This window comes from Theropithecus gelada, chromosome 3 (assembly GCF_003255815.1).
Source record: "Theropithecus gelada isolate Dixy chromosome 3, Tgel_1.0, whole genome shotgun sequence".
NCBI lineage: Eukaryota > Metazoa > Chordata > Mammalia > Primates > Cercopithecidae > Theropithecus > Theropithecus gelada.
Window position 1 is genome coordinate 33902713 of NC_037670.1, and position 12437 is coordinate 33915149.

At 43.8% G+C, this 12437-nt stretch overlaps 1 protein-coding gene across 5 annotated transcripts in view; it reads right to left on the reverse strand.

The window, feature by feature from the left end:
- Positions 1–6605, reverse strand: part of USP16 (ubiquitin specific peptidase 16) — a 31452-nt gene extending 24847 nt beyond the window's left edge. For 2 of the 5 annotated variants that reach the window (XM_025378102.1, XM_025378099.1), the window contains exons 1-3: positions 6445–6605; positions 3279–3380; positions 473–651 (exon numbers count right to left, since the gene is read on the reverse strand). In XM_025378102.1, the coding sequence (XP_025233887.1) occupies positions 473–651; positions 3279–3339 (240 nt within the window). In that variant the 5' untranslated portion in view covers positions 3340–3380; positions 6445–6605. Of the gene's footprint in view, positions 1–472; positions 652–3278; positions 3381–4617; positions 4716–5445; positions 5509–6444 lie in introns of all 5 variants that reach the window. The other 3 variants (XM_025378100.1, XM_025378101.1, XM_025378103.1) reach the window with 3 other exon arrangements.
- Positions 6606–12437: the final 5832 nt, after the last annotated feature.

Genomic DNA, 12437 nt, shown 5'->3' on the forward strand with positions numbered 1-12437 from the left:
AGGTACTACTCATTCCCCCAGGTGCTGAGAATGTGGCCGGCTGAGAGCTCACAGTCTAGTCCATCCACCCCCAGGAATTGGTCTCAACAAAAGGGAGCTGCCTTGCCCAAGGTTACTTCCTGCTCTAGGGACAGGCCATATCCAGTGACTGGTCTATACACAGATAGAAAGGTCTAGCTCCTTGCCTCAATTCAGGCAGAGATCACTGTGGGATTGGCTGAGACGCCATTGCCACTGCCTCTTCATTCAACTTCTCCCTGTGCTTAATCTTGCTTCCCTTACTTCTACTGGTGTGGTACCAGAGAACACTCTACCACCTATACACACACTTTAGACTCAGAACTGGTTCCCCAGAGAACACGATCTATGTTACTAGTATCCTTTTACCCATACTGTACTTCCAAGTAATACCTTCTGAAGTAAGTTCAAAGAGTTTTCTAAAATCTCATATTGATCTTAAAAGTAAGCATACCTGATGGCCACATTTAAGACATAACCAAACTGAAGGCTTTTCTTCTGTTTCTTCTTCAGCTTTATCTTTCACTTTATTGTCAGTCTTACAGTCTTGGCAAATATTCCATTCCACATTCACTAAAGCCTTTTTCAAGTTACCTTGTTCCAATCCTTTTCTAATGTGTCTGCACATAGGTTCTATTAAAACAAATAATAGAGAAGGAATATATAAGGTCAAAAATCACTTTCTTCAGTTAATCTCAAAACTTAACCTTGATTCACATTTCAAAAATGAAATTTACTCTGTAAAGTAACTGTTAGATATTCTGAACTTAAAATTGTTTGATGTTTGAATAATACGAGATGAATATGTGAGAAACAGATTTGATACAAATTTGTGAAGTTTTGCTTTCTTAAAGTCCTAAATATAACCACCACTGCCCCCACTACAAATTCATTTCAATTTATTTGGCTATTCCCTTTAAATTAAGGACCTTTATCATATTTATGATTCTCTTTATCTTTAAAGATTTGTAGGCCGGGCGCGGTGGCTCAAGCCTGTAATCCCAGCACTTTGGGAGGCCGAGGCGGGTGGATCACGAGGTCAGGAGATCGAGACCATCCTGGCTAACATGGTGAAACCCCGTCTCTACTAAAAATACAAAAAACTAGCCGGGCGTGGTGGCGGGCGCCTGTAGTCCCAGCTACTCGGAGGCTGAGGCAGGAGAATGGCGTGAACCTGAGAGGCGGAGCTTGCAGTGAGCCGAGATCGCGCCACTGCACTCCAGCCTGGGTGACACAGCGCGAGACTCTGTCTCAAAAAAAAAAAAAAAAAAAAAAAGATTTGTAGAAAACATCCTTCATTCAGTCAATGGTACACCTACTACAGGGCAGGCACTGTGCTAGACGCTCAGGAGCCCAAAATTGACCAAGTCACAGCTCTTTCCTTTGAGTAGCTCACATTCCGGAAGGAAAGGCAGCTAAATAAATTAATGTATAAAAATCTCTGAAACATGGTGTAGCAGCAAAAGAAGAGAAGGCTAAAGTCACCAAAAGTGTCACAGGGGAGGTAATATCTGTGCAATCCTAGAAGATAATAATAGTAATAAAAATTGCTGATATTAATTAAATATGTTCTATGAACTTTGTTAAATGTTTTGCATACATTATCTCATTTAATCCTTACAATCACCCTAGAAGACAGTATTATTCCCAATGACAAATGAGAAAACTAAGATTTACTGCCCACATAACTACTGAGTATCTAGGCCAGAATTTAGACTCAAATCTTTCTGACTTCACGGCTCACACTTTAAACTGTGACCTCAGGGAGTGAAGGGCAATCTGAAAATGCCAATGCCAAGAACAAAAACATGTAAAAGTGCATGCTGTCTCCCCAGATGATGGAGTTACACAATGTGTAAAAATGAGCAGTTGAACCTGAGGCTGAAAACTCTGTTGGGGCCAAGATAAGTAAAGAGCTTTGCAAATCACTCTAAAGTGCTGAGTCGTTTCAGGAACATTGGAGGTTTAGAAACTAGTCAAGTGGCATAATTAGCTTTATGTCCAATGATCTTGCACCAAGAAAAGAAATATAAATGCAACTGAGATCATGTGGAAAAACTACCAAATCTCAGTCCTCAAAGAAATACAAACTGGAAAAAGAAGGTACCCTTTTTCAACTATCAAATCAGCACAGATTTTTACAGATGATACTAACCAGTGCTGATGAAGGTTCAGGGAAATGGGCACTTTTCTATGCTGCTAGGGGGCCTGGAAATTAGTAAAACATTCCTGGATGGCAATTTAGCAACAGAATCAAAAGAGCCTTGAAGATGTTGATACCCTTCTATTAAAAAATTATATATGTGTATTAGGAAAATATTTAAATATACACAGAGATTTAGCTATAAAGTTGTTTACTACTGAGCCATTCATAATACTAAAAAGTTAAAGATTACCTAAATCTGTAACAGTAGAAAATTATCTAAATAAATTATGAAATACCCATGATCTTTGGTCAATGCAATAATATGCCATTAAAAATGTTGTTGAAGGTCTGGTACGGTGGCTCATGCCCGTAATTCCAGAACTTTGAGAGGCTGAGGCAAGTGGATCACTTGAGGTCAGGAGTTCAAGATCAGCCTGGCTAACATGGTGAAACCCCATCTCTACTAAAAATACAAAAATTAGCTGGGTGTGGTGGAACACACCAGTAATCCCAACTACTCATGAGGCTGAGACAGGAGAATCACTTGAACCCGCGAGGCAGAGGCTGCAGTGAGCTGAGATCATGCTACCGCACTCCAGTCTGGGCAACAGACCCAGACTCCATCTCAGAAAAAAAAAAAAAAAAAAAAAAAATGTTGTAGAAGGTTGGGCACAGTGACTCTCATGTGTAGTCCCAGCACTTTTGGAGGCCGAGGCAGGCGGATCACTTGAGGCCAGGAGTTCAAGACCAGCCTGACCAACATACGGAAACATCGTCTCTATTTAAAAAAAAAAAAAATTAGCTGGCTGTGGTGGGATATGTCTGTAATCCCAGTTACTCGGAGGCTGAGGCACAAGAGAATCGTTTGAACCTGGGAGGCGGAGGTTGCGGTGAGCTAAGATTGCACCACTGCACTCCAGCCTGGGTGACAGAGTGAGACTCTTTCTCAAAAAAAAAAAAAAAAAAAAAGTAGAAGACTGTTAAATGACATATAGATTATAAACATTACATTAAAATGCAGATAACAATAATGTACAGTTTTATACCATTTTCATATTTTAAAACATATTCATTTAGAGATATAAACATTAAAGATTCAGTCAATGAAATATACCTAAAGTTTCAGAGGAATCATCGATTGGAACAGTTTTTCCCTTTGTCCGTTTCTTTCCCATGTTGGCACTTTATGGATTACTTACTGACACAAAATAATAATCTAGAAAACAAGATAAAGTTAGCTTGAACAAAAAAGAATGTCTTATATTTCTCTAGGAGACAGTAAAATAATGAAGCCATATATATTATGCGTGTCTATCACACTGTAATTTATAAAGACCAATCACATACAATCATCTAATTTTCAATAGGAACTCAAGTAGATAGAATAGTTATCTCCCCTGTTTTTCACAGTGTAGGAAACTGATTCTTAGCAAGCTTAAGAGGTTTTCAATACATGTAAAAGGTCAGGAGAGAACCCTGGTCTTCTTACACAGGTCTTGAACAGTCTCAGAACTTGATACTCTTAGGAAGCTGACTTCTCACTACGTACATGTGAAATAATGGTGGCACTTTAATCAGAAAACTGATTTCCTTTCCTTCTAAGCTATCTTTCTTAGCTCTGCAGTCTATGCAAATTAAATTGATACTTTCTCTAATAAAAATTAAAAATAATTCGGACAACAACCTCCTGAAGGGAGTTAGAAATTTTCCAAAACAGCTTCAAAGCTAAATACAAAAAGTGATACACTGTTGTGCATTTTCCACACCAGGATTTCCTATGCATATCAGCTAAATGGAAATTGATTACAACTGCATTCTTGACTATTTACATTATTACATTATTGCCAAAACCACTTTGGAAGGCTATGACAAATCTAGCTGCACATCACATCTTCACCTTTTTAGTCAACAATTCAAACTTAGAAAACAAGAAAAGTGCTGAAAGTACATACAGGTCTACCTATCTAGAATTATAGATTTTAGAAATAAATACAAAATATAGCACCCAAGTTCTTGCTTTGAATCCAACTCACTCTAATCGGGGTGGGAGTTCAGTACTACATTCATCTTCCAGTTATGCCATTTTTATTATATCATTCTCTTGATTGAAAGCATTTAACAGTTTCCCAGACCACACTCCCTAAACTTTAGCCTTTATAAATAGGGACCATAGGCCTTTATAAATTTGGCCCCAATGTGCTCAGCTAATCCTGACTCTCTATTATGCCTCGACAACAAAAACAACAACAAAAAACCCACTAAAATTATAATTATATAGTACTTTTGATCTTCAAAGTCCTTTCACAAACATTATCACATCGGATTTCCATAACAACACTTTAAACAGAGACATTTCACTCAAGGAGAAAACTCAGGAAAAAAAATGGTGAAAGATCACACAGGGTAACAAAAATGAGCTAAAAGGCAGGTGTTGTCTGGATGCGGTGGCTCGCGCCTATAATCCCAACATTTTCGGAGGTCGAGGTGGGAGGATCGCTTGAGGCCAGAAGTACAAGACTAGCCTGGGCAACAAAAAAGCGACACTCTATCTCTACAAAAAAAAAAAAGGTAAAACGCAGATGTTTGGGTTTCAAGACCACCACTTTTTACCTGCCAATCAAGTCAGTCTCTTTTTGGTTTTTTTTGAGACAGAGTCTTGCTCTGCCGCCCAGGTTCAAATGCTGCTTCTACCTCAGACTCCCGAATAGCTACGATTACAGAGCCCACCACCACGCCCGCCTAATTTTTGTGTTTTTAGTAGAGACGGGGGTTTGAACTCTGGGCCAGGCTGGTCTGAACTCCTGACCTCGTGATCTGCCCGCCTCGGCCTCCCAAAGTGCTGGGATTAAAGACGTGAGCCACCGTGCCTGGCCAAGTCTGTCTCTTGTACTCCACTCCAAAGCACTTTGTACCCTCCGCGCCTTGATGTCTTTGATTTCTAGCCGTAATGTTCTATCTATCTAAATCTTACCAATCTTGCAAGCTCTCCATTTCAAGGAAGCCTTAGACAATCATTCTACTCTAAATTAACCTCTCCACTGAACTTCTCCAGTATTTATGGTATGCTCCAGTCATCTTGTCCCCTTATCAGATATTCTAGTGAATTTCTTAAATTTTTTTCTGGGTTTATCTTATTTCTCTAAGCAGAACCTAAAGTTCTTAGAAAAATAAATGGTTTCAGGCATAGCTTTGGAACTGCCTATAATATCTAGCATAATGTTAGTACATAGCAGGTCCTGAAGAAATACTTCTTGCATTTAAATAGAAAAATAGAATAGTACCTGAGGCATAAAGGATGATTACAAGGTGCAAAGGTAGGTACATAAGAATGAAGCAAACAAGTTCTGGTGAAAAAGAAAAGAGTGAAGAATAAGAAGTCAGAAGTCTGCAGCAGTGAAGACAGACAGCACTAGTAAATCCGGTTTTAGGATTGCAGCAGCTCAAGACTCCATAGGAAACTTGAAAGACGAATTGTTAATTGCTGCAGGCAGAGGACATAGAGGCGTCACTCCAGTGCTGCGGAAAGAGCCCCAGTAAATTTCTGACAACTGTAAAGGCAACTAATGAGTCACGAGGAGAGAATACTGTGACTTCCATCAGCTCTAAAACATCAATAAGCTTACTACACTTTTCAAGTAGTGTCATCGGATGAGTATTAGCGTCCTAGTGAAATGACTCTTTGCAGGGCTCCGTACAAAATCTAAATCAAAGATAGTGTTGCCGGCTCTCATATTATTCCAAGTCTCTTCTCTCTCTGCCCTCCCAGTCATCCCCTGCCTACTCGGTTCCATTAAAAATGTAAGCGTGTGGAAAACTTTGTCAGCAGGTCTTAACGTGGCTTTCAAGTTTTGCGTAGATCAGTCCTCTCCTAGGTGTAGTCAACTGGATAGGTGACAGATCCTGCTTTTCCTACCAGCAGTAAGAACACGGCTGCAAACCCAGCCCCAACCCATAGGGTAGTCCCTGCCACGCGCCACCCACCCACTTGCTCGGCGCCTGCCACACCTCCCCTCTCCTCCTCTTCTAACTGCTCCGATCCCACCGGGGAACCCCGGGGTCCACGGGGTCGAGAAGGGCGCCAGCAGCAGCATCTCATTGGCCAGCTTCTGGAACTGACAAGACACGCAGCCAATGAGATCGCAGTACCGGAAGTAGCCGGGTTACGTGCTTAAAGAGTGGGGCCTTCAAGAAGAGAACGAAGTTGGGGCGGAAAACAGGGGCTCTCCCAGCGCAGGAAGTCAGGCGAGCGACGACTGCCAGGCACTGCGACCAGAACTCACCCACGGCGACAGAGCCCATAACTGCATCCCCTCATGGGCCTTTGGGCTGGGCAGCCAGCTCCGTCTTCCTCCTGGTGACGAATTGAGAGCGACGGAGCAGAAGCCAGAGTGACCCCTGGAAAGCAACAACTTCCGGAACGCGGCATTATGGGAAGTGGCTAGGCCACCACCTCCCCACCCCCACCTCTCTTGACCATGGGCTCTGACGCTAGTAAATCTGCGCCTGCGTGCGGCTTGCGCCGGAAGTTCGGGCTTAGGGGTTTGGTTGTCAATGGGTTTTCTGGTCTCTGACATAACCATGAAGTTATATAAATGCCTCTGAAGTGTGGGCATCTGGTGGTGGTCTGAGCCTTGGAGTTCCCCAGATGGTTACCTTTCTGGAACACATTACATTTGGAGACTAACAAGGGGAGCGCTTAAATTTCTGTTTCCATAATTCTGTCCTCTCGACTTCTAAAACTGAGTACGTGAGTTGTCTTGAATTTACCTTCCTGTGCCATGTCAGAATAAAAAACGCAGCGAGTTAATTTTTTTTTTTTTTTTTTTTGAGACGGAATATCCCTCTGTCGCCCAGCCTGGAGGGCATTCTTCTGCCTCAGCCTTCCGAGTAGCTGGGACTACAGGCGCACGCCACTACACCCGGCTAACTTTTGTATGTTTAGTGGAGCCGGGGTTTCGTCATATTGGCCAGGCTGGTCTGGAACTCCTGACCTTGTGATCCGCCCTTCTCGGCCTCCCAAAGTGCTGGGATTACAGGCGTGAGCCACCGCGTCTGGCCGCGAGAGTGAATTTTTTTTTTTTTTTTTTTTTTTTTGAGACGGAGTCTCGCTCTGTCACCCAGGCTGGAGTGCAGTGGCCGGATCTCAGCTCACTGCAAGCTCCGCCTCCCGGGTTCACGCCATTCTCCGGCCTCAGCCTCCCAAGTAGCTGGGACTACAGGCGCCCGCCACCTCGCCCGGCTAGTTTTTTTGTATTTAATAGAGACGGGGTTTCACCGTGTTGGGGGGGGTTTCACCGTGTTAGCCAGGATGGTCTCGATCTCCTGACCTCATGATCCGCCCGTCTCGGCCTCCCAAAGTGCTGGGATTACAGGCTAGAGCCACCGCGCCCGGCCGAGAGTGAATTTTTAAAGCAGAACTGAACGACGGTGTCAAACATAAATTGCGGGAGAGGAGGGAATTTTCAAATATTTACTGTTCATTCTTTGAAAATTTGTAAGTGCGAGGCCGGGCGCGGTGGCTCATGCCTGTAATCCCAACACTGGGAGGCCGAGGCGGGTGGATGACCGGAGGTCAGGAGTTCGAGACCAGCCTGGCCAACATGGTGAAGTCCCGTCTCTACTAAAAATACAAAAAATTAGTCGGGCATGGCGGCGAGCGCCTGTAATCCCAGCTACTCGGGAGGCTAAGGGAGGAGAGTCGCTTGAACTCTGGAAGCAGAGGTTGCAGTGAGCCGAGATCACTCCATTGCACTCAACAAGAGTTGAGTGGGCAACAAGAGTGAAACTCTGTCTCAAAAAAAGAAAATATGTAAGGGTACACTTTGTGCCAAGCCTTCCCTCAAATGAATTAAACATAGGCCTCTCTGCCCTGGAGTCTTAGTTTAGTAGAGAAAATAGTAATCCCTACCAAGGGTGCGAGGGTGGGGGGCTTGCAGATATCTATAGAAAAATAGCCAAAGAATGTAAACAGGTAATTCACCATAAAAAAAAATTGGTCATAAAATAAATGTGTATTGTTACTAATCAGATGAAAGGAGTTTAAGATGGTGGCATACTAACCACCAGAGTAACGTTTGGTTACATTTGGGGGAAAACTAGCTCTCTTGCTTTTTACTGCTGAGATAAATTTGTTTGTTTGTTTGTTTTCTTTTGTTTTGAGACTGGCTTGCACTCTGCTGCCCAGGCTGGAGTACAGTGGCACTATCTCAGCTCACTGCAACCTCCACCTTCCGGGTTGAAGCCATTCTCCTGCCTCTGCCTCCTGAGTGGCTGGGATTACAGGCACATGCCACCCCACCGCACCCAGCTAACGTTTGTAGTTTTTGGTAGAGGTGGGGTTTCAGCATGTTGGCCAGGCTGGTCTTGAACTCCTGGCCTCAAGTGATCCACCTGCCTCAGCCTCCCAAAGTGCTGAATTACAGGTGTAAGCCACCGCGCCCAGCTTAGTTTCATCTTTCACTTTATTCTGACAACATTATGACATTAAAGTCCAAGAGATATTGGGCTCGTCCTTGTTTGGTCTCTGGTGATTTAGATGAGGCAGGACTGAGCCCCCACGAATGTATTATCTCAAAAAGTTAGTAGCAGCTATTATGCAAAGTTCCAAGGCTCAAGTCAAATCCTGGGCATATCCACGGATGTGTGGTAGGGCATAGGCTCCAGCTCTCATGCAAGAAAGGAGTGGGATGAGATAATTTTTTAAAGCTTTATTCTCCAAGCTCCAGAAATGCAGGCTTTTTGCCCCCACCCATTTTAAAACAGAGCCTTAAGGTCATTGTACCATGTGCTTCCTGTCTGAAAGGCTCTTCCCCTTCATCTTCCGGGGTTGGTATCTTATTGTCATTCTGTTCACACCTTATTTTTAATTTACTTATTTTAGAGACAGGGTCTGGCTTTGTAGCCCAGACTAAAGTACAATCATAGTTCACCAAAACCTTGAATTCCTGTGCTCAAGTGATCCTCACGCCTCAGCCTCCCGTAGCTGGTACTGCAAGTGTGTGCCACCCCATCAGCTAACTTTTTGATTTTTTGAAGTCACCGTGTCTCTGCAAAAGCTTGCTACCCAGGCTGGTCTCAAACTCCTGACCTCAAGCGATACTCCAGCCTCAGTCTCCCAAAGCACTAGGATTCCAGGTGTGAGTCACCGCATCCAGCCTCTATACATGCCTTAAAAGTCACTTCCTTCCAGTTACAGGGCAATCTAGGTAACACAGTCATCTGATCACTCACATCACCTTACTTTACTTCTCTGTCCAGCAATTATCCACTATCTGGTAATTTTCTTTTTTTTTTTTTTAAACAGAGTCTCACTCTGTTGCCCAGGCTGGAGTGCAGTAGTGCAGTTACAGCTCACTGTAGCCTCAGTCTCCCAGGCTCAAGCAATTCTCCTACCTCAGCCTCCTGAGTAGCTGGGACTACAGGCCTATAGGCACAGGACCCCACATCTGGCTAATTTTTGTATTTTTTGTAGAGACAGGGGTCTCTCTCTATTGCCCAAACTGGTCTCAAACCCTGGGCTCAAGTGATCCTCCTTGGTCTCCCAAAGTGCTGGGATTATAGGCATGAGCTATTATGCCTGGCCATAATTTTCTTTTCTTTTCTTTTTTTTTTTTTTTTTTGAGACGGAGTCTCGCTCTGTCGCCCAGGCTGGAGTGCAGTGGCGCCATCCCAGCTCACTGCAAGCTCCGCCTCCCGGGTTCATGCCATTCTCCGGCCTCAGCCTCCCGAGTAGCTGGGACTACAGGCGCCCGCCACCTCGCCCGGCTAGTTTTTTGTATTTCTTAATAGAGACGGGGTTTCACCGTGTTAGCCAGGATGGTCTCGATCTCCTGACCTCATGATCCGCCCGTCTCGGCCTCCCAAAGTGCTGGGATTACAGGCTTGAGCCACCGCGCCCGGCCTTTTCTTTTTTTTTGAGACTGAGTTTTGCTCTTGATGCCCAGGCTGGAGTGCAATGGTGTGATCTCGGTTCACAGCAACCTCTGCGTCCCGGGTTCAAGCGATTCTCCTGCCTCAGCCTCCCCAGTAGTTGGGATTACAGGCATGTGCCACCATGTCCAGCTAAGTTTTGTATTTTTAGTAGAGACAGGGTTTCTCCATGTTGGTCAGGCTGGTCTCGAACTCCCAACCTCAAGTGAGCTGCCTGCCTTGGCCTCCCAAAGTGCTGGGATTACAGGTGTGAGCCACTGTGCCCGGCCCATAATTTTCTTTTATTTTTACCTTTATGTTTAGCCCTCTTCATCCATACACAGAAATGTGCAAATATAAGGTCTTTGAGAGATGCAACATCTTTGTGTTGTTCATGGCTATAATTAGTACCTGGAAGTGCCTGGAATATAGTAAGTGCTCGATAAATATTGATTGAAAAGAAATAGTCATGAGAAATAAAGTGCTGTACAAGAATGTTCGCAGCTGCTTTATTTATAATAGCCAAGAAACTGAAGATAGCCCAGGTTTCTATCAAAACAAGAATGGAACTGGTATATTCATATGATGGAATACTACTGAGCAATCAAAAGAAACTGATACACATGATAACAGATGAAAATATTTCCCTGAGTGAAAGAACCCTTACACAAAAATATTGCATGACTCCAACCATTTGAAGTTCTAGAACAAGAAAAATAAATATGGTGGGGAAAAAAAATCAGAACAGTGGTTACCTTTGGGGAGAACTGGGTGGGGACTAAGAAAGGGCATGAAAGAACTTTATGGGGTGATGGTAATGTTCTATATGTTAATATGGCTTGAGTTCCATAGGTGTATGCATTTAAAAACTCATGTGTATTTAAGGTATACATTTCATTTTTACCTTTAAAATCCTTAATTTGGGCCGGGCGTGGTGGCTCATGCCTGTAATCTCAGCACTTTGGGAGGCCGAGGTGGGTGGATCATGAGGTCAGGAGATCGAGACCATCTTGGCTAACACCGTGAAACCCTGTCTCTACTAAAAATACAAAAAATTAGCTGGGCGTGGTGGCGGGCGCCTGTAGTCCCAGCTACTTGGGAGGCTGAGGCAGGAGAATGGCGTGAACCCAGGAGGCAGAGGTTGCAGTGAGCTGGGATGGCGCCACTGCACTCCAGCCTGGGCGACAGAGCGAGACTCCGTCTCAAAAACAAAACAAAACAAAACAAAAACTAATTTGAATGATGTACATTAGAGATACTTAGAAGCTACTGTCTGCAGTTTACTTTGAAATGTATGAAAACAGATGGATTGATGAGATATGTGACAAAGCTGGTAGAGTAAAATTCTATACTCTCCAGGTCAGTGTTTTTCAACCTCAACACTATCAGCATTTTGAACCAGCAAATTTGTTATTGTCAGGGGATGTCCTGTTCATTGTAGGAAGTTGAGGAGCATCCCTGGGCTCTACCTACTCCATGCCAATAGCATCCTTCCAGTTGTGACAACCCAAAATGTCTTCAGACACTGCTAAATAGAGGGGAAATCCGTCCTTCCCCTTCTCTTGAGATCTGCTCCACTGTAAAATTCTCTCGACTTTGCTTTACACTTGAATTTTTTCATAATAAATGTTGGAGGAAAAAAATAAATTATGACATTGAAAAATGCTCATGAAACACCATGCAGAAGATGTAGTTTATGAACACCTACAATACATACTGTCGTCTTTTTGTTTAAAAAAAAAAGCGGCAGGGGTCGGGGCGGGAGAGCTAGCAGTGATAGTTAGTATTGCTATATGTCAGTGTTTACAAATCGTATCTATGACACTTCTAAAATAAATATTATAAGGTGTATTCCATATAGTTGGATTGGGAAGAAAAACATTTCCAATTACCCTCCTGTCAGCATCTCCTTCAAACTACCCTTTTATTAAGAGGGAAAAATATGCATTCACACGGTTCCTCCCGGCTTGGTTAATGGGCGAGAACACCTAAGATAGCTAAGGCCACCATGCATCCAGGCTCAGATCTCCCTAATTGCCCTCCTCCTCCATGATTCAGGGACAAGGAGGATCACCACTGTGTGGGAAGATACTAGAAATGCAAAGTTTGGACCCCCGCCCCTACCTACCGAATCTTGATCTGCATTTCAACAGGATTCCCGAACTATTCCTAGGCACGTTCGAGTTTGAGGAGCATTAACGGACCAATTCTTTGTCCCTGAAAAGTGCCCACTATATAGACTGACAGTGGCAGCCGCTGGGAAATGACAACGGGGTTGGCATGGAGAGTTATTAAGAAGAAAAACTCCAGCCGGGCGCGGTGGCTCAGGCCTGTAATCCCAGCACTTTGGGAGGCCAGGGGTGGC